The sequence below is a fragment of the Leptopilina boulardi genome, unplaced genomic scaffold (assembly GCF_019393585.1).
Source record: "Leptopilina boulardi isolate dan_hultmark-lab unplaced genomic scaffold, ZJU_Lbou_2.1 LbouV2_216, whole genome shotgun sequence".
In the NCBI taxonomy this organism is placed as follows: domain Eukaryota; kingdom Metazoa; phylum Arthropoda; class Insecta; order Hymenoptera; family Figitidae; genus Leptopilina; species Leptopilina boulardi.
Window position 1 is genome coordinate 2,824,207 of NW_026137770.1, and position 18,494 is coordinate 2,842,700.

The 18,494-nt window shown below is 29.9% G+C and overlaps 2 protein-coding genes across 2 annotated transcripts in view; both read left to right on the forward strand.

The window, feature by feature from the left end:
• Positions 1-16,121, forward strand: part of LOC127279514 (putative E3 ubiquitin-protein ligase protein PFF1365c) — a 103,769-nt gene extending 87,648 nt beyond the window's left edge. Inside the window, exons 3-8 of the mRNA XM_051301910.1 lie at positions 13,637-13,767; positions 14,096-14,211; positions 14,366-14,773; positions 14,892-15,476; positions 15,573-15,686; positions 15,811-16,121. Of these exons, the coding sequence (XP_051157867.1) occupies positions 13,637-13,767; positions 14,096-14,211; positions 14,366-14,773; positions 14,892-15,476; positions 15,573-15,686; positions 15,811-16,121 (1,665 nt within the window). The remainder of the gene's footprint in view (positions 1-13,636; positions 13,768-14,095; positions 14,212-14,365; positions 14,774-14,891; positions 15,477-15,572; positions 15,687-15,810) is intronic.
• LOC127279540 (uncharacterized protein MAL13P1.336-like) lies at positions 16,113-18,394 on the forward strand. The gene is made up of 5 exons (XM_051301973.1): positions 16,113-16,529; positions 16,659-16,820; positions 16,891-16,997; positions 17,411-17,544; positions 18,059-18,394. Exons 1-5 carry the CDS (start codon positions 16,249-16,251, stop codon positions 18,308-18,310), a joined length of 936 nt encoding a protein of 311 aa, XP_051157930.1. The 5' UTR covers positions 16,113-16,248; the 3' UTR covers positions 18,311-18,394.
• Positions 18,395-18,494: the final 100 nt, after the last annotated feature.

Below are 18,494 nucleotides of genomic sequence, written 5' to 3' on the forward strand. Positions count from 1 at the left end.
TTGGTCTATTTATTTTGATATCTATTTTATTTTGCTTTTAGAAGCAGAAAACCACAAGGTTAAAATGAGGTGAACAAATTTCTGCTCACTGGCTAAATCAGCCTTAATGTCTGTGTAAATAATAAAATTTCATAAAAATTAAAAGTACCTAATATTCAGACAATTCGATTAAACTGAATTATCGTATTCCGATTTAAGGAATAATTCTCACACAATTTTGTCAAACATTAGCAAATTTCATTATTCAACATTTCTGTTTGTATATAATTTCATATAATTATATAATTGTTCACTACATTGAAAATAGTTTAAATAACTCTAATTTTATTTCTGTATCTAATTTTTTTTATTATTTCAAGATTATGACGAATCGGAGACCACATAAGTATAAACGGTATTTAGAACCAGAGTCCGAGCAACCAATTCCATTGTCAACTTGGAAAAGATTAAATAGACTTCAGAAAAATGAGGTAAATTTGTTTAATAAACCATTTACTGCATAAAAGTAAAATTATTTAATATATAAATGTTCAATTTATTTTAGGATGCTGGCCAGTCTTCAACTGCATTTTTAAATGCTGATATCACCAATGCTACCGAGTACCCTGACAAAGAAGATGAAGAATTTATGGATATTGAATATCATCATGACGAAGAGGATAATCAAAAACAGCAATGCTCTGCGTCCGATTCCATTCGTACCACTGAAATTTTCGATGATTTTTCTGAAGAACTGAAGGTGAATAGAAACAAATTTAAGTAATTCCTATTTTTAAATGTAGCGATTGAAATTGTGATATTCTTTTAAAACAAGCAAGTGAAGATAAGTATTTTTACCCTAGTGGATTTTTTTAGAAGCTCAGGGTGGCCACTATTTTTAGAATGTTTGCCTCCCGGTTTTCTCCCGGTAGAAATTAGAGATTTCTCCCGGTTTTAAAATGCATTTTTTCTGTACATTAAAATAAAATATACAGGGTGTTATAAAAGTATGGAAACTTGCAAATATCTTGAAAAGTACGACTTTTCGTAAAAAATGTTCAAGACAAAAGTTGTTCCAAACAAAAAGATGTACATTTTTGAAACCAAAAAATTGGGCCCGGAGCCCAACGTTGGGCCCTACAATGAAAAAAGTGGTTTTCTTAAATGAGACCACCAATTTTCAGTATCAAATTCGTAATCCCCATGAAATTCTGCGTTCAGACATGTGGTATAAGTGCCCAAAATTCATTTATGATTGTGTTTTCATATTAATTTCTAATTTATTAAAATTTTTAAAAGAAGAGAAAGTACTGGAATTAATAAACTAAATTTTATTATATTTAATATAAAGACATAAATTAAAAAATAATAATAATCACTTTTTAAAATAACATCTTCTTTGATTTAAGTAACATAAACATTAATATTTATCAATTACATATAAAATTCTGTGAAAAACCAATCAAGACCAATTCGCTCAGTCCGCCAGGCCTGTAAGAAATAATTAATTTAGACTATTCTTACAGACGATTCCAATCATTCTAACGGTCAATCTAACGCCACACGTAGACCTTTAGCGAACATCGACTTCAATGGTAAGTTTTCTGATTATAATTTTTTTTATTCCTTTGTTGTTGGTATTAATCGTACCCAGAGAAAAAAATGCTATTAAATGTATAGCATGCATATTCACATACGTTGAAAAGCGGATGTCATAAACATAATTCGACATATATTTCATTTTATTGCATTGCTATTGAATCAAAGAAGACAGTTTTAGATTCAAATGCAATTCTATAAATTTAACTACGTGTCGCATAAAGTTAACTACATTTGCTTTTGAACGTATATGAGTATACGTGCTATAAATTCAATAGTATTTTTTTCTAAGTGTATGAAAAATTTGATAAATCATAAAAAAATGTAATTTTTAAAAATATTAAAATCCTACGTCACTCTTTGGAGAATATATATAGAAGTTGTATTTCAATTTTCGAGTCAATCGGTAAAATATATTTTGAACTATCATACCCCCCATTACAAGAAATTGTATCTTTAATAGTTTCATCAAAAAAAATTTTTATTTAAAACCGTAAAAATGATTTACGTTTAGTGTGGTGTAACCCCTTAATGAATATACAATCTGTTTTGATACTTTTTTTTATAATTTAATGCTAATAACGCTACTTTTTGTGTGTTGAAATCCATCCAACTTTTCATTTTAATTTCAAGTTCTAGAAACGGTCAATAATAACAGGGGGAAAAATATTAGGACAACTGCCATGGAGAGTTATAAGCGTTTCATAGAAACAGAAAATGATAAGGTAAGGAGAAAACTCTTATAACAACCTTTCATGGTTGGCATCATAACTTATATGACTTAAATTTTAATCTACTTTTTATATGGTTTTCATTTCAAGGAAACAAAAGTTGCAAAAATTTTTCTTTCAATATACTTTTTCCCTTTCTTTCTTAGTTCTTTTCTTATTTATAAACATTTTATAGGTACACCTGGGATTAGAATACTACGTTCACCGTGATATTTGGGAACGTTTAAAAAGAGAGCAGGACTCCAAATTCATCAAAGATCTGAGTTCAATTTTTTGGGGTCCTGAAGTATTAAAATTAAGGTGTTTAGATAAAAAAAAAATAAAAGAAGGAAGAGATTCTGCTGAGCGAAAGGAACTTTCACCCGAAAAATATAAATTATTAGAAGGTAAAGTTATGAAATTGAAAAAAAAATTATGTTTAAAATTTTATTTTAATTATAAGTAGCAAGCTTGTAATTTGCTAATTGTAGAAAGCTTGCTTATAAACTGAGATCATTATCAAATTAATCTATTGATTCTTTTTACAGATTTGTTATACAAAAAACTCACAGAATCGAAATGCACGGGTGCTCCCAGAGAAGCTCGAATGAAACTAATTGGCCATTTTCTATCTCAAAAGATTCGAGATTGCAGAAAGAATCTCAAATTTTAAAAAAATGTAAACAGTTTTAATTTTAATAAAAAAATATTTATTTTTGCCATAATTATTACTATGATTTGACTTACGACCTTATTTTTATTTCAATAAATTATGTTATTTATTATAACTTGAAATTATTTTTATTTTAAAAAACTGTCAAGCATGGAAACTCACTGTGAACTTACAAGAGAACTTGCATGAGGACCCACATGAGAACTCACATGGGAACCTACATGTGTACCGGGGTCAAAACACTAAGTGCGTTCCTATGTGAGTTCCTATGTTAGTTCCAATTTGAGTTCTTGTGTAAGTTCTCATGAGAGTTCACATTTCAGTTTCCATGTGACTTCGCTTGTGACTTCACATATGTAATCTCATGTGAGATTTTTCAATAGGGATTGAATTATGTATAGGATATTTTCAATCCATACTATTATGACCGTCGCGTCAGCTTAAGGTACCCTTTGTACTTGAAGGTAAACAAACAGTTTGGGAAGCAGGCAGAAAGATAATCCCAAAATTGCCTCGACTGACTTACTTTGAAATATTATAATTATTCAATTGAAATGTTATTTCATATTTTTATGTATTATTTGATCGAATTTTCAATAGTTCAAATTTATCAAATCATCGTACTCAGAGACTTTGAATTTTTCGAAAATAACTCGGAAAACTTCGACAATCTTTCTGTATGTCATACGAAGACAATACGGTCACATTTCTGACGAGTATAGAGAATTTGATGGTAGGGATGAGAAGCGTGAATATCTAATTGTCGTCTACATTAAGTTTCTACGATTTAGTGGTCATCGAGCCCTTGTTATAAATGGGAGGAATTTTGCCTCACCAATTTACGCTAGACGCGTTTGATTTTTCGTATAAAGCAAGCCCAATTGGGGTAAGTCAAAATAAATTTATTAAAATAAAAATAAGTGTATGATGAGAAATGAAAGTTAATTTATATTGTTAATTATAGCAGTGGCTGAATACCCTATTTTTCACCAAGCTTAAAATCATCGTGCAGAATAATCGAGTTGATGCCCAGATGCGAGCCATAAGAATCTAGAAAAAGCTTCTGTAAATTATTGCCAACAGTAGAAACGAGTAACATCAATTCTCTCTAACTAATCAGGAAATATTCGGTTTGTGGGATGAGATTAAACCAAGCAACAATTATATATACAAAGGAAGGAAACCCCAAAAATGAAAGCCGTTCGTGTGACCTGACATGATAGCGGATGAATTTTGGCGCCAATATAGAATCAGAATGGCATCAGAATAGGGTTGCCGCGTGTCGTAATAGGCGACTGAAGGTAACCCAATGCTGGAACGAAAGCAGAGTCCCAGATGGGGAGAGCCGTGGCGTTCCTGCAAATAAAATGTTGAACGTCCGCCCTTATGCGTTCCGTATGAGTTGGTTTGAGAATGCGTCTTAGAAGCCGAACGGATCAACTGTGATGTTCTAAATGGTTATGATAAAGGACGATATCATGTGTTTATACTTGCAACTATTATTTTCTGAGGAAGTTTGCTTATGAGTTTTTCAGCATCAATCTCTCAGCTGCTAACAATAACAACCCTGTGTAGCATGTATCAATATGCATCCTAAAAATTCCGAGTGGGTTTAATTGTAATGTTCCGACTAGTAATGGTAAAGGATGGTGGCTTCGGCACATGTGCTGCTTGTCTTGACAAGAAGTAGTTCCAAGTTTTTCGGATGTCACTACTTTCTGGTTGGTCATGACATGTATATCAGAGGTACTCGTACCTGAGTCTAATGGTACCACGGGACAAGCCTGGTGCCCCGGAAGCCCTCGGGTCTCCAACATGAATTCGTGGTGGCAATGGATACAGCCTACATCGCTTAAGGCTAGAATCCATAGCACGGGGTGAACTCGTCTTTCGTACTCGGTGTGTGAGTTGCACTAACAGAGTTTCCAGGGATTAGAAAGGTCCTGCCTCTTACCAAGAGGATCAATCGTGACTTAGGTCGGTCGCGTTGCTAATTGGAAGGTGACTGGAATAAAATCTGTGTCATCGGTTCTGGCTAGGCTCTAACCTTTGGCCCCGTGTCTCATGGGGGACTGTGTGGGTCTACATGTATATGGAGACCCCCACACGTAAAACTTTAGAGGCGATGAAGTCCTCATAAAGAAATAAAGTGACAACTGATTGGAAAGAAAGTTTTAAAAGAGGTATCAGCAAATTTACGGAGAAAAATGGCTATTAAGGTGCAAACTTTGGGTGACATAGAAGCACCAATAATATATTCGAGTGATGTTCTTTAAAAACTGGATCACAAAAATAGTGATAAACAAATTGAGGGTTCACGTGCAATAAGGGGATACGCGTGGATTCAGCCAGAAATGTATTGTCCAATTAGTCGATTTTTAAAAATGTTTCAAATGAAAATTTTAATCATTAATCCTTATGTAGGATAAAAAGGTGCATCTTTTTTTCCTCTATGAAAAATTTCTAAAATTTATAGTTTTCTTAATAAATAAGAAAAACCAATTTTTTAAAAAGTATAAAATTTCATTCTTTTTTTACTTCAACTCGTGATAATTTGCTCAATTTAATGAATTTTCAAAAAATTCAAAATGGACGTTGTAGATTGCATTGTTCTGAAAATAAAACAACCAAAAAAAATGCAAATATCTTTATAAACAAAAAAGTTATTAATTTTTTCCCAAAACAATGCAAAAACTGTGTACTGCGAACTTTGAGCGCTTCGTTTATCTGGCGAATTTTGGGCAGCAACAAACTTCCAGTGAGAAAGTTTTTCATTTAGTTACAAAGAAGTTTTCTGGAAAGTTATATAGCAATCGGATAAATAGAAAAAAAGTTATCAACGTTTAAAAATCACCGCGCGGATCAAAATTCTAACGCGTGAATTTGGACTCTTGCGTGTGGAATGCAGCGATCGATCTATAGCTAATGTTTACAAACACAAATATATACATCATAGACAAAAAGTGTTTTAGTAGCTCAAATTAGCTACTGTGTTTTTGTATTTGGAAGAAAAATTATTTTTTTAAAGGAAAATTTAAACCTGATTTTTTTCGTGACATATTATTAATTAATAAATAATTCTTATTTATAAAATATGAATAGTGATGTTGTGTCTTATAATGGTAGAAAACGAAAATAAAAATCTATTTCCTAATAGATAAAAAATCATTGTAATCAAAAAAATCTGTTTGAATAAAATATTTGACATAATTGGTGAGAAAAACTCTTGAGCGTCAATGTATGTTATCGATCGCTGCATTCCACACGCAAGACTCCAAATTCACGCGTTAGAATTTTGATCCGCGCGGTGATTTTTAAACGTTGATAACTTTTTTTCTATTCATCCGATTGCTATATAACTTTCCAGAAAACTTCTTTGTAACTAAATGAAAAACTTTCTCACTGGAAGTTTGTTGCTGCCCAAAATTCGCCAGATAAACGAAGCGCTCAAAGTTCGCAGTACACAGTTTTTGCATTGTTTTGGGAAAAAATTAATAACTTTTTTGTTTATAAAGATATTTGCATTTTTTTTGGTTGTTTTATTTTCAGAACAATGCAATCTACAACGTCCATTTTGAATTTTTTGAAAATTCATTAAATTGAGCAAATTATCACGAGTTGAAGTAAAAAAAGAATAAAATTTTATACTTTTTAAAAAATTGGTTTTTCTTATTTATTAAGAAAACTATAAATTTTAGAAATTTTTCATAGAGGAAAAAAAGATGCGCCTTTTCATCCTACGTAAGGATTGATGATTAAAATTTTCATTTGAAACATTTTTAAAAATCGACTAATTGGACAATACATTTCTGGCTGAATCCACGCGTATCCCCTTATTGCACGTGAACCCTCAATTGGTGTTGACAAAACGGATGAAAATAAAAAGATGCGACAATATCCATAGACAGTACTGGAAGTCTTGTACTTCCAGTAGAGCTGAATGAACACATTAAAGCACGGGTCATTTTCTTATCTGAGATTGTCATAAACATGTTCCAGGTCACAGTTTCGGTTGGCCGAATGATTTCTTCTGTGCATGACACCAATACAGTGATGTTCTTTTTAAATACATGGTTAAAAGAAGTTGGCATCATATCTAAGGAATCCGTTTCTGATTATTCGAAAGCCCCTATAGCGGCACATTGTTTTTCTTTTAATTCCATGTCTATAAAAAGTTATTGTCAAAATTGCTTTACAGCTTTAAATGACACAAAGTTAAGTCGACCTGCACCTACCTTCATATTAGGATTGACATTGCTTATTTAATCGCAATATTCTGTCGCTTGAAAGAAAAGCCTGTGAAAGATTTTTTTGTCCGCTGTGCAGGTTTGATGGTGTCATGCGAAAAGTTTTCCAGATTTGAGGAAATATTACTATTAACACTAATTGTAAGCATTCACACTTACGATGGAAACATTATTGGTAACAATTTACCATCTCTAGCAAAAGCTACAAGGTTGAAGTTAATGAATTACATTGAAAAAGAAGAACACAATGCAATAAGTTTAATCCTAGACGAAGATTTCAATTTGAGAATTCTGCAACTTACTTTAATCGGAAACAGCGCCAAGACCTGCTTTTTAAATGAAGAGCCATCTGAAGCACCAGAAGAAATCAAAGAGTGGTTAGGCAATTTGAGTTCGCAAGTAGAAACTAGACCGAAAGTAAAACATGAAAGAGTCAATGACTATTATTTACCACAATTTTTTAATCACCTTTTATTAATAGCAACGCAATTTGTTCTTTGGACAGGGGTTATGACCAAATATTTTTTATCGAATCGAATAAGAGCCACAAGTTGTCATGTGGAGAGCGATTTTGGACAATTGAAAAATAGTGTATTAAAAGGTATCACGAAGTCAATTCGAGCTGCCAAGTTCTTTTTAATACATTATTATAAGGCTCTAAAAGGATACGCTTTAATTGCGTCGGCAGCTAAAACAAATTTTAAAAATGATGATTTCGTTTTAACTACTACTGAAATGGATTTTTTTTAAATTACTTCGAACTAGTCACAAACAGCTAATGTCAACGTTATTCTGAGTAGTTCGAACGAAAATTGTTCTTTGGAAGGTTTAGAAAAGGAGCCTAATTGTAATATCAATTCAAACCAGCTTGAAACAGGTAATGTCAATGTTATTCCGAGTAGTCAGAACGAAAATTGTTGTAATTAAAAATTGTTAGTGAAAATCCACTGATATCAGTAGCCATGCTTTTTTCACCTTCTCATCAATGAAATACGATTAATTGTCAGTAAAATTCTACTGAAAATCGGTAAAATTTCACTAAATGACTGACAATCGTTGGTAAAAAAAAATCGAAAACTTTATTTTTCCTTTGTAGTTTCTAAAAATCTTTCAGAAATGTGACCATTTGTCTTGATATGACATACAGGAAGATTGTCCAAGTTTTCCGAGTTATTTTCGCGAAATTCAAAGTCTCTAAGTACTTGAAATTTAAAAGCTCCCATTACCTTAACTTCCCCTACTCATATTTGTTCTTCTTTTTCTCTCAATTAATATATTCATTTTAACAGTTAACAGAGACCTCGTCTTTAGCATAAACCAATTTAATTGATTTTCAAAAAACATTTACAAAATTTATATTAACCAAAAAGCTTAAGTCTCCGGGGTTACCCAACTCTCCCCTAAACTTTTGAACTTTTAACTGTACGATGATTTGAAAATTTGATCAATTGGTTATTTGATCTTTTGAGATTTAGGCTAAAGTAAGGCGACTAAAAGTGCTGTGTGTTGTTTCAACGTCATTTCTAGTTTTAAAATAACACTTTTTGCCAAAACTAAACTTTTTTTCAATAGACTTTTCCTTTTGTCGAATTCTCGTTTAACTAGAATTTTATTTATCCAACAAAAGTATTATAGTGAAATTTTCAAAATTAATCAACCACAAATTCAGTTATTATATCTGTCTAATAGAATCGAACATTCTATATTAAAATGTAAATTTAAAATTAAAAAAAAAATGTAACAATTGAGTGCAAGCGCGTGGACCTGATGAAGTGGGACACAGTGGAGAAAGAAAAGAAAGCAGAGAAAATGTCATGATGTTGAGAGTACAAAAAGGGGTTGGAGTAGTTTATTTAGTTGAATGCCGTGTGTAATTGGTTATAACATTTACCGTTTTGCTCATGTACTCTCTTTCTCATTTTCCCCCCTTATATTCCTTGAGTACGATCATGTCCTGTGGACAGTGAATCCCCTTTTGCCTTTCGTGGTTCCACTATATATTTCCACGGCTTCCTGCGAATCATCCAACGATATGACTACCGCACCTAACCACCTATACAAGAAGGCTCACTCGGGAATGAGATGCAGATTGCCAGAGGCCACTTCACCCGCTAGAGGGAGTGAATTTTTAATAACACCGCCATACCAACGCGGCGGAGATCCCATTGTCTTGCCAACGTCTCCACGCAAGGAACGTAAAACGAACGTTACGCGTATACCGCATAACAGCCTAACCATTATTATTATTATTATTATAACGTAGCGCGCTTCTCAAGTAAAAGTGTAGTAATAGTAGTATATATAGTGACCGCGAATATTTTGTCGTCAGTAGAATAGTCTTTTATCCTCCAATTCTTGACAAATATCAGGTTCATATATAATAATTCAATGTTTTATATACTAAACATAATTCGATTTGAGTGGTAATGGATATACTAAGGTTTTCGGGGTCGCTGAATCCGAATTTGAGGTCAAATTTAAACAATTCAAAATGGCGGACCCAATATGGCGTCCACAAAATTTAAAAGTTAACTAAATTTGCATAAAAATGGTTCCTTTAGGGTTTTTGGGGTCGCTAAATCCAAATTTGAGGTCAGATTTAAAAATCCAAAATGGCGGACCCAATATGTCGGAAAAATTTTAAATTGATTCGATTCATTCAAAATTTGATTTTTGGGGTCACTGAATCCAAATTTGACCCAACAAACCCCCAAGTACCGAATTTTGAACGAATCGAATCAATTTTAAATCCTACCGCCATATTGGGTCTGCCATTTTAAATTTTTTTAATCTGACCTTAAATTTGGATTCAGCGACCCCAAAAACTTTTAATACGATGATATGATATTTTTTTGGAAACTTTTTTTTTACCGTTTCGGGCCCACAAACGATTTTTCTACTAGACTGCGAAGGGGTTAACTGAACTATTATATGGCAGATTTTCTAATAAATTGAATTTTCCAATAATAGGTACAGCTTTCATTTAACAGAATTTATGTTTGCAAAATTTTCATAGAAAATATTTTTTATTTGACAGAATTGTTCTTTCATCGAATTTTTTATTATTTGAATACAAAAATTTGAATAATATAATTTATAAAAAATCACTTGACATTATTTTCATTAACTGAATTCATATTTAAAATAATTTCTATTTAACAGAAATTCTACTCAGCTGCATTTTTAACCCATTAACGCCCAAAAACTGAAAATTCTTTGTACACATTCAGGCTACGTTATTTTAAATAAAATGGGTCAACATTTTCTACGAGAGGTACATTTCCTATAGGTCTTGAGTGTGCTCTTTCCGATTCCGGTATCAAAAATTAATTTCGTCTAAGCCGAAATTAAATATGGCGGTTTAAATGTCAAAAAACACAAAAAAAGTTTCATTTTTTTCAGTTTGACATTTTTTTCAATCGGAAAAAATGTAAGAATAAAATTAAATTGTCAACCATAGGTGCATAAAAGTTGTGTACTTTCGAGAAACGTAAAGTAGAATAAAAAATTTCAAGATGGCGGACTAAATATGGCGTCAAATTCATTGTAAAATGTGAAAATTTTGTGCAATATTGGTCAAATTGACAAAATGTAACTGGATTTGCCTGAATTTTGTTACTCGGGGGTTCTTGGGGTCGCTGATTAAGAATCTGAAGTCGGTTTTCAAAAATTCAAAATGGCGGATCCAATATGGCTGATGAAAATTTTAAAAATGCATTCATTTGGTCTGAATTTTCATACTCGGGGGTTTTCCGGGTTGCTGATTACGAATTTGAACTTCATTTTTAAAAATTAAAAATGGCGGATCCAATATGGCTGATGAAAATTTTAAAAATGCATTCATTTGGTCTGAATTTTCATACTCGGGGGTTTTCCGGGTTGCTGATTACGAATTTGAACTTCATTTTTAAAAATTAAAAATGGCGGATCCAATATGGCGGATAAAAATTTTAAAAATTATTTATTTGGTCTAAATTTTCATACTCGGGGGTTTTCCGGGTTGCTGATTACGAATTCGAACTTCATTTTTAAAAATTAAAAATGGCGGATCCAATATGGCGGATTTTGAAAAAATCCATCGTATTTACATGAAATCAGTTTCTCGGGGCCTTTTGGGGTTGCTGATTAAGAATCTCAAGTCGGGTTTGTAAAATACAAAATGGCGGATCCATAACCACTATCTCCATAAAATCCAATATTTGAGCATGCGCACAGAAAAAGTTGATGAATTCGTCGAAAAAGTTTAAAAATTTACTAACTTCGTGCCCATCCAGAAGATAATATCTAGTTCATGAAAGTTTTACTAACTATTTCTTTCTGTGTGTATGTCACTAGAAATATTCAGATATTTGAATAAATAAATTTTTAATTCAGTATTAATGATTAAATCTAAAATAAACAAATTATATTTAAAAAAATAAAAAAAAATAACATTCTTAATTTTGTCTACCTCCACGTGGTAAGAATTGGTAAACGCCTAAATGGGCGGCTAAAAAAAAACTGAAAACCCCTTCAGGCTATTTGAACGGATTTTTACATTTTTCATATTGGATCCGACATATTGTATTTTTGAAAACCGACTTCAGATTATTAATCAGCGACCCCAAAAAACCCCGAGTAACTGATTTCATGTAAATACGATGAATTGTTTTTTTTGAGTCCGCCATATTGGATCCGCCATTTATAAATTTTAAAAATGAAGTTCAAATTCGTAATCAGCAACTTCGAAAACCTTCGAGTATGAAAATTCAGACCAAATGAATGCATTTTTAAAATTTTCATCCGCCATATTGGATCCGCCATTTTTAATTTTTAAAAATGAAGTTTAAATTCGTAATCAGCAACCCGGAAAACCCCCGAGTATGAAAATTCAGACCAAATGAATGCATTTTTAAAATTTTTCATCAGCCATATTGGATCCGCCATTTTGAATTTTTGAAAACCGACTTCAGATTCTTAATCAGCGACCCCAAAAACCCCCGAGTAACAAAATTCAGGCAAATCCAGTTACATTTTGTCAATTTGACCAATATTGCACAAAATTTTCACATTTTACAATGAATTTGACGCCATATTTGGTCCGCCATCTTGAAATTTTTTATTCTACTTTACGTTTCTCGAAAGTACACAACTTTTGTGCACCTATGGTAGACAATTTAATTTTATTCTTACATTTTTTCCGATTGAAAAAAAATGTCAAACTGAAAAAAATGAAACTTTTTTTGTGTTTTTTGACATTTAAACCGCCATATTTAATTTCGGCTTAGACGAAATTAATTTTTGATACCGGAATCGGAAAGAGCACACTCAAGACCTATAGGAAATGTACCTCTCGTAGAAAATGTTGACCGATTTATTTAAAATAACGTAGCCTGAATGTGTACAAAGAATTTTCAGTTTTTGGGCGTTAATTGGGTTAAATGAAAGAATCACAATTTTCTTGCTTATTTCTGATTGATCAATTTTTAAAATTGCACCTTAATCTTTTGTTTGTTCGGACATTTGTAATTTCGGTCAAATGAAAATTGGCCATTTTAATTCTATCAAATAACAATTCGTGTCTATGAAAATTTGGATAAATGAGGACTTGGTGAATAAAAAATTCTAACATTTAAAAATTCGAATCACATAAAATTCTGTTGAATGAGAATTCTGTGAAATAAAAATTCGGTACCTTAAAATATTCTATTATGTAAAAATTCATAAAAAAAATTCAGTCGAAAGCTGATTTGAAAAATGATAATTAGTCTAAAAGAAAATTCTATAATGAATTGTCAAAAAGTAATTTTACATTTATATTGATATTTTCGAAAACGATTTGAATTACTATATTGACTTTTTGGAAAGTACTTTGTATTTCACGGCAATTTCGTCCAAGGATGATAAATTGATAAGGAAACTTCTTGGGTCAAGCTGGAAAGAGGGCTCAATCAGGGTTTGCGGCAACCTTGTCACATGGGGATACTGAAAATACCATGGTCCTATGGTTACGGATGTTTTTTTTTTGTTATTTGTGTCCTGACGCGGTGAAAGGGACCTTATGGTTTAATTGCAAATTGTACTTTAAATGTTCATAATAAAAAATGAATTGAACAAAATAATTTCTAATTTTTGGAAATCAAATTATTTGAGTTGCTCTTTCATTTCCAAAAACTAGAAATTATTTTGTTCAATTCGTTTTTTATTATGAACATTCAAAAGTACAATTTGCTATTATACCATAAGGTCCCTTTCACCGCGTCAGGACACATTTGTTGAAATCTCTAATATTGCTTCTAACTTTTTAATAAGAATTTTATTGAAACTATATTATTTAGAAACTAATTGAGCATACCAACAATTAAAATTAGAATAATTTGGAAAATTACCTACATCAATAAAACTACATACAATATTTTTCCTAACGACACAATTTTCCATTAATGCAGCTGATTTACAACGAGGAAAAAAATCCTAAACATCATTTACAAAAAATTATCTTGGACAATCATAGAAGAACATTAGAGAAAAATGAATTGAAGTGGATGGAGTTGAACTTGATGAAAAATCACTCAGAGAAGTAATTAATTTTCTTTCCTTTTTTTTTGAACTTTTTGTACTGAAAAATATATATAATCGAATTATATCTCTCAAGCAATATTGAGAAAGCACAAAATTTAATTAAATAAAGTTGTGCTTTATATAAAAGTTCAACTCTAGAATGTTATTTTCGATAAACCTGATTTTTCAGTTATTACGATTTAAAAAGTAAAAGCAAGCAACAATCAATTCTTGATCATGCTTTTACTGATAACAAGAGTGTATAGAGTTCTACGAAGCGAATGTTCCGTTTTAGATTTATCTTAACATTTTCTGAACAATATATACTTTTTTTCACAAATATACAGGTCAATCGATAAACCAATTAACGGAAAATTGAAAATATCGAGGAATTTTGTTGGGAATCGTGATTTTAAATTGTTTAACGATATAGTTAACAAAGATATTTCATATTTAAAATCAGGTTTGTAACACCGCAATTTCTTTTTATTTCAAAGAAAAAAAAAAAAAAATTGGTAATATAGAATTTTATATTATTTAATTAAAACCAGAAAGAATGTCTAATTTTATATTGTAAAAAAGTATTTAAAATAATGGTACTAAAAATGTACAACTAGGCTATTCAAAAAATAGACAACATAAAAGAAGTAAAATCGATAGTGGAGTAAAAGACCTAGATGACTCTTTAATCCGACACGAATCGAGTCAAATAATGGGTACTGTTTCATCGGAAAAATCAGAGACAATGAAAGGAGCAAATGTGGATGAGTTTCCACTGTCTTTAGAAACGTCGAAACAGACTCGACTGGAATTGAGCAAAAGTTTCATTGAGAGTAACAAAGGCACAAATAGAAATGTCAATGTAACGAACATTTCTGGGGCTAAAGAATATGAAAGCAAGTTTGAGAAAGATACTCACAGAAAAGAAGGTCACACGAAAAGTGAACATGAAAGGAAGATGTCATCGAGGGATTCAAAAAATTCCAATACTCTGAATGAAACCAACAATGGAACAGAGGATAAAAGTATAATATTACGAGAATAAACTATTATTATTTTTATTACAAAAATTGTATTTTTTATATAAATTATTCTCATTATCAATTCATAAATAATAAATCAAAAAAGAAAATTGAATTTCAGAATTTTATCATAAACAATTGGATTCTCATGATTCTCAACAACAAAGTAAAAGAAATATAGGAAAAAGAAAATTATTATGTATAGAGGAAAGCTATATCAACCGAAAAAATTCAATAACGTTAGGCAAAGCAAAAGATTCTGTTTGTCATAAAATGGAATGTAAAAACACTGACGTTGAATCTATTGCATCAGAAAGGTGCTACCAAATCAAAGAAAATATAAAAGATAGTGAAGATGTTACAAAAAATGATGATATAAGAATACAGCATCATATGAAAAGCAGAAAGTTACTTCAGAAGAAAAATATGGTAAAATGTCGTTGTAAAGAATTTAATGCAAATGACAATATTTACGAGGATGAAGAATATGAGAAATTGTCAAAAAAAAGAAATCAAAATTTTCATGAAAATTATAATTATGATCGAGAATTGGAAGTAACAACTGAAAATTATGATTCTTACGATGATGATTATATGTTAAGTAATTCAAAAATCTCAAAAAAAGAAAATAAAAATCGAGAAAATGACAACGCTGCTCAAGATTATGATTATTATTATAATCAAAAAGAAGAAATTCAAAATCCAGGTAAATCATGTATTTAATTTAAGAAAAAAAAAAAAAACTTCTTAACGATCAAACATATAAAAAAAATATCAGATTAATTAAAACTTTTTATCGTAGAAAACAAAGATACGAGAAGAAGACGCGAAGAAATTCAATACTTTGATTATGACGGTGATTCAAAAGTTTCAGAAGAGTTATATCATAAATCTAAATCACAGATGAGAAAAAAAGGTTTTTTTTTTCAAAAAACTGTGTCAATAGCAAACTAATAATTTAATTAATATAAAAATATTTATTAATAATATATTAATTAGTAATAATTCTATAAATGAGAGTATAATTTTTTATTTTTCAGATACAAACCAAAAAGAATTAAACAATGACAATTACCCGATTAAAAAGAATAAACAAAAAATGGAAGATACAAAACAAGATGAGGAAGTAAAGAATATGAAAAACAAAATTCCAAGTGAAGAATTTATTGGTAATTTAAATATTCCAGATATTTTGGTTAATGAGACATTGAACGAAACTGTAAAAGGAAATTCTCTAAAAACAAATGATTTGACAATTAATGATTCAATGAATCGTAATAAAAGGTACGAGAAGGAAAATAATGCAAACTTTCGTAATTACGAAAAATCAAATGTGGACAGATCATGGTAAGAAAAGTTGACATATACAAAAACAAACAAATAAATTTAATATTGCATCTAATTTATATAAAGGATATTTGATAAGTAAATACAAATTTTTATTCCCTTCCGTATGGAGTGAAAATTTAAGAAAGAAAATGAATTTATTGACGCAGTACAGAACATCGAACAGGTCAGATAACATGTCTGAAAGACAAAATAATAATTTAAATGAATTCAACGAAGATAATGAGGATTCGACAAAAATCATATCCTCCGAACCAATGGAGTATAATTTTAAGATTCAGGGAAAGTTTAAAGCCGGAGATATAAGTGACTTTTTAAGTAACGATCTGCCATTAGAAGATAACCTGTTTGCTCATCGGGATAAAGATTTGCTGAGTTCGCAAAACAATAAGAAAGATTATAAACCGCAAAAGTAGGCATATTGAATTCGCACTTGAAATTATTAATTGTCTGTGAAAATCTTGATTAAAAAGTATATTCTTATTTTTTGTTGCATTTTTCATTTATTTCAACGCGCATCGAATGAGTTTTGAATTTTCAGATTTAAAGAAAATCTAAAGATAACGATGAATCATAAAAATAATAGAAATGAATTCATTGGTGAAACTTTAAAAAATAATAATTGCAATTTCAAAGAGAGAAGAAAATATTTTGCTAAAGAAAATCAACGAAAGAATGAACGGAAATTTTCAGAACCAGAAATGTATATTAACATTTAATCAATTATTTTAACAATAATATTAATTAATCAATAATTTAATATTTTTTATCAGTATGGAAATAGTAATAAAAAATCCAAGGAAAAAGCAAAGAAACAAAATTTCTGATGACAACAATTATAATATTAAACGTGTTGATGATATTCTTCCGGAAACAAAAGGTACCAAAAGCTTAGCTTTAATTCATAATGATAAGAAACAATTGGTATTAATTGTTAATTCTTTAATTGACAATTAATAAAAAAAAATTAATATACGCCTTCAGATAAAAAATTATTATCATAAAAATAAAAATAATAACTTACCAAATTCTTCGTAACAGGCAGACAAAATCAAAAAAGTTCCACACACCTGAAATAGAAAGAAATAAATAAATTATATATAATAATAAAATATAAATAATTTAAATAACAATTTTCGAAAATAGAATATAAATATATGATGAAATTATCAATGATTTCGAGTCATAAAATTTAATATATAAAATGGTTTTAATTTTTTTAGTTAAAATATAATTTTTCTTATTCAAAAGTGATAATTTAATAATAATGACGTTAGAATAATGCATTTTCAGGAAGTAATTATTCGGCTCTTAAAATCACGGATGATATGTTTAAAGGGGGCATCGAACAAAGCAACATGACAGAGGAAAAACCATTAAACAGGATAGATCCTTCACAGAAAATTGCTGAGTGGAAAGTTATTAAAGTACGCAGGACTTCATACTTAGAAATTCTAACTGATTAGCGGAAAATCGCATTAATTTTAAAACTAAAATCAAAGTTATAAGACTATGAACATTGAAAAGATCAAGAACAATTCTTAAAGCCGGGACAAAATTTCTCAAAAAAAAAAAAGCAAACTTAGTCCGAGGTCTTTCAATTTCTATATGAAACTTGATGAAAAATAATACCTACTACAAATGAAAAGTATTTGGGAAAAAAAGATTTTTCAAAATCAAATGCTACTGACAATGAGCAATTTAAAGGGAATAAATAACATACATTTTTTTCACTTTCAGCTTTAGCTACTATTTTTTCATTAAGTTTCAAGAAATTTAAGTAAACGAAGAAAAATTTTGATTATTTTTAAGAAAATTTTTCCAAATCGTATAAATTACTTATCATATCTAAATTTCTTATCAATTTTATCTAAAAATATTTTATTTAAATATAGCTATATAAAATTTTAATTTCTTTAAATATTATATTTTATAATATAGCGAAAAAAGGATAAAAAATCACCGAAAAAACATATCTACAAAAAAAATAAAGAAAAACGATCAATTATCAATTCGGAAAATTTAATACACGAATCATATGTGGAATCTTTGGATTGGATGAATGATTTTGATAATGATAGAAAAATAAGATTGGGAAGAGGGCTGAAAAATTGGAAAAATAAAGGAATAATGGAAAAATTTAATTTCAATAAAATGAAAATTTATCCACTTAAACGATATTTTAAACCATAAATCACTGACTACTATCAGTTTCAAAATTTGAGTAATTCCTACAATTTACAATTAATTCCGAGAGATTCTTTGATCTCTTTTGTAAAAAATACTTCCCATCAAAGAACAAATTCAACAAATACTTTCGTTAAAAAAAGTGAAATTTATAACTCAATAAAAAATTTCAAAAATTTAACAATCAACA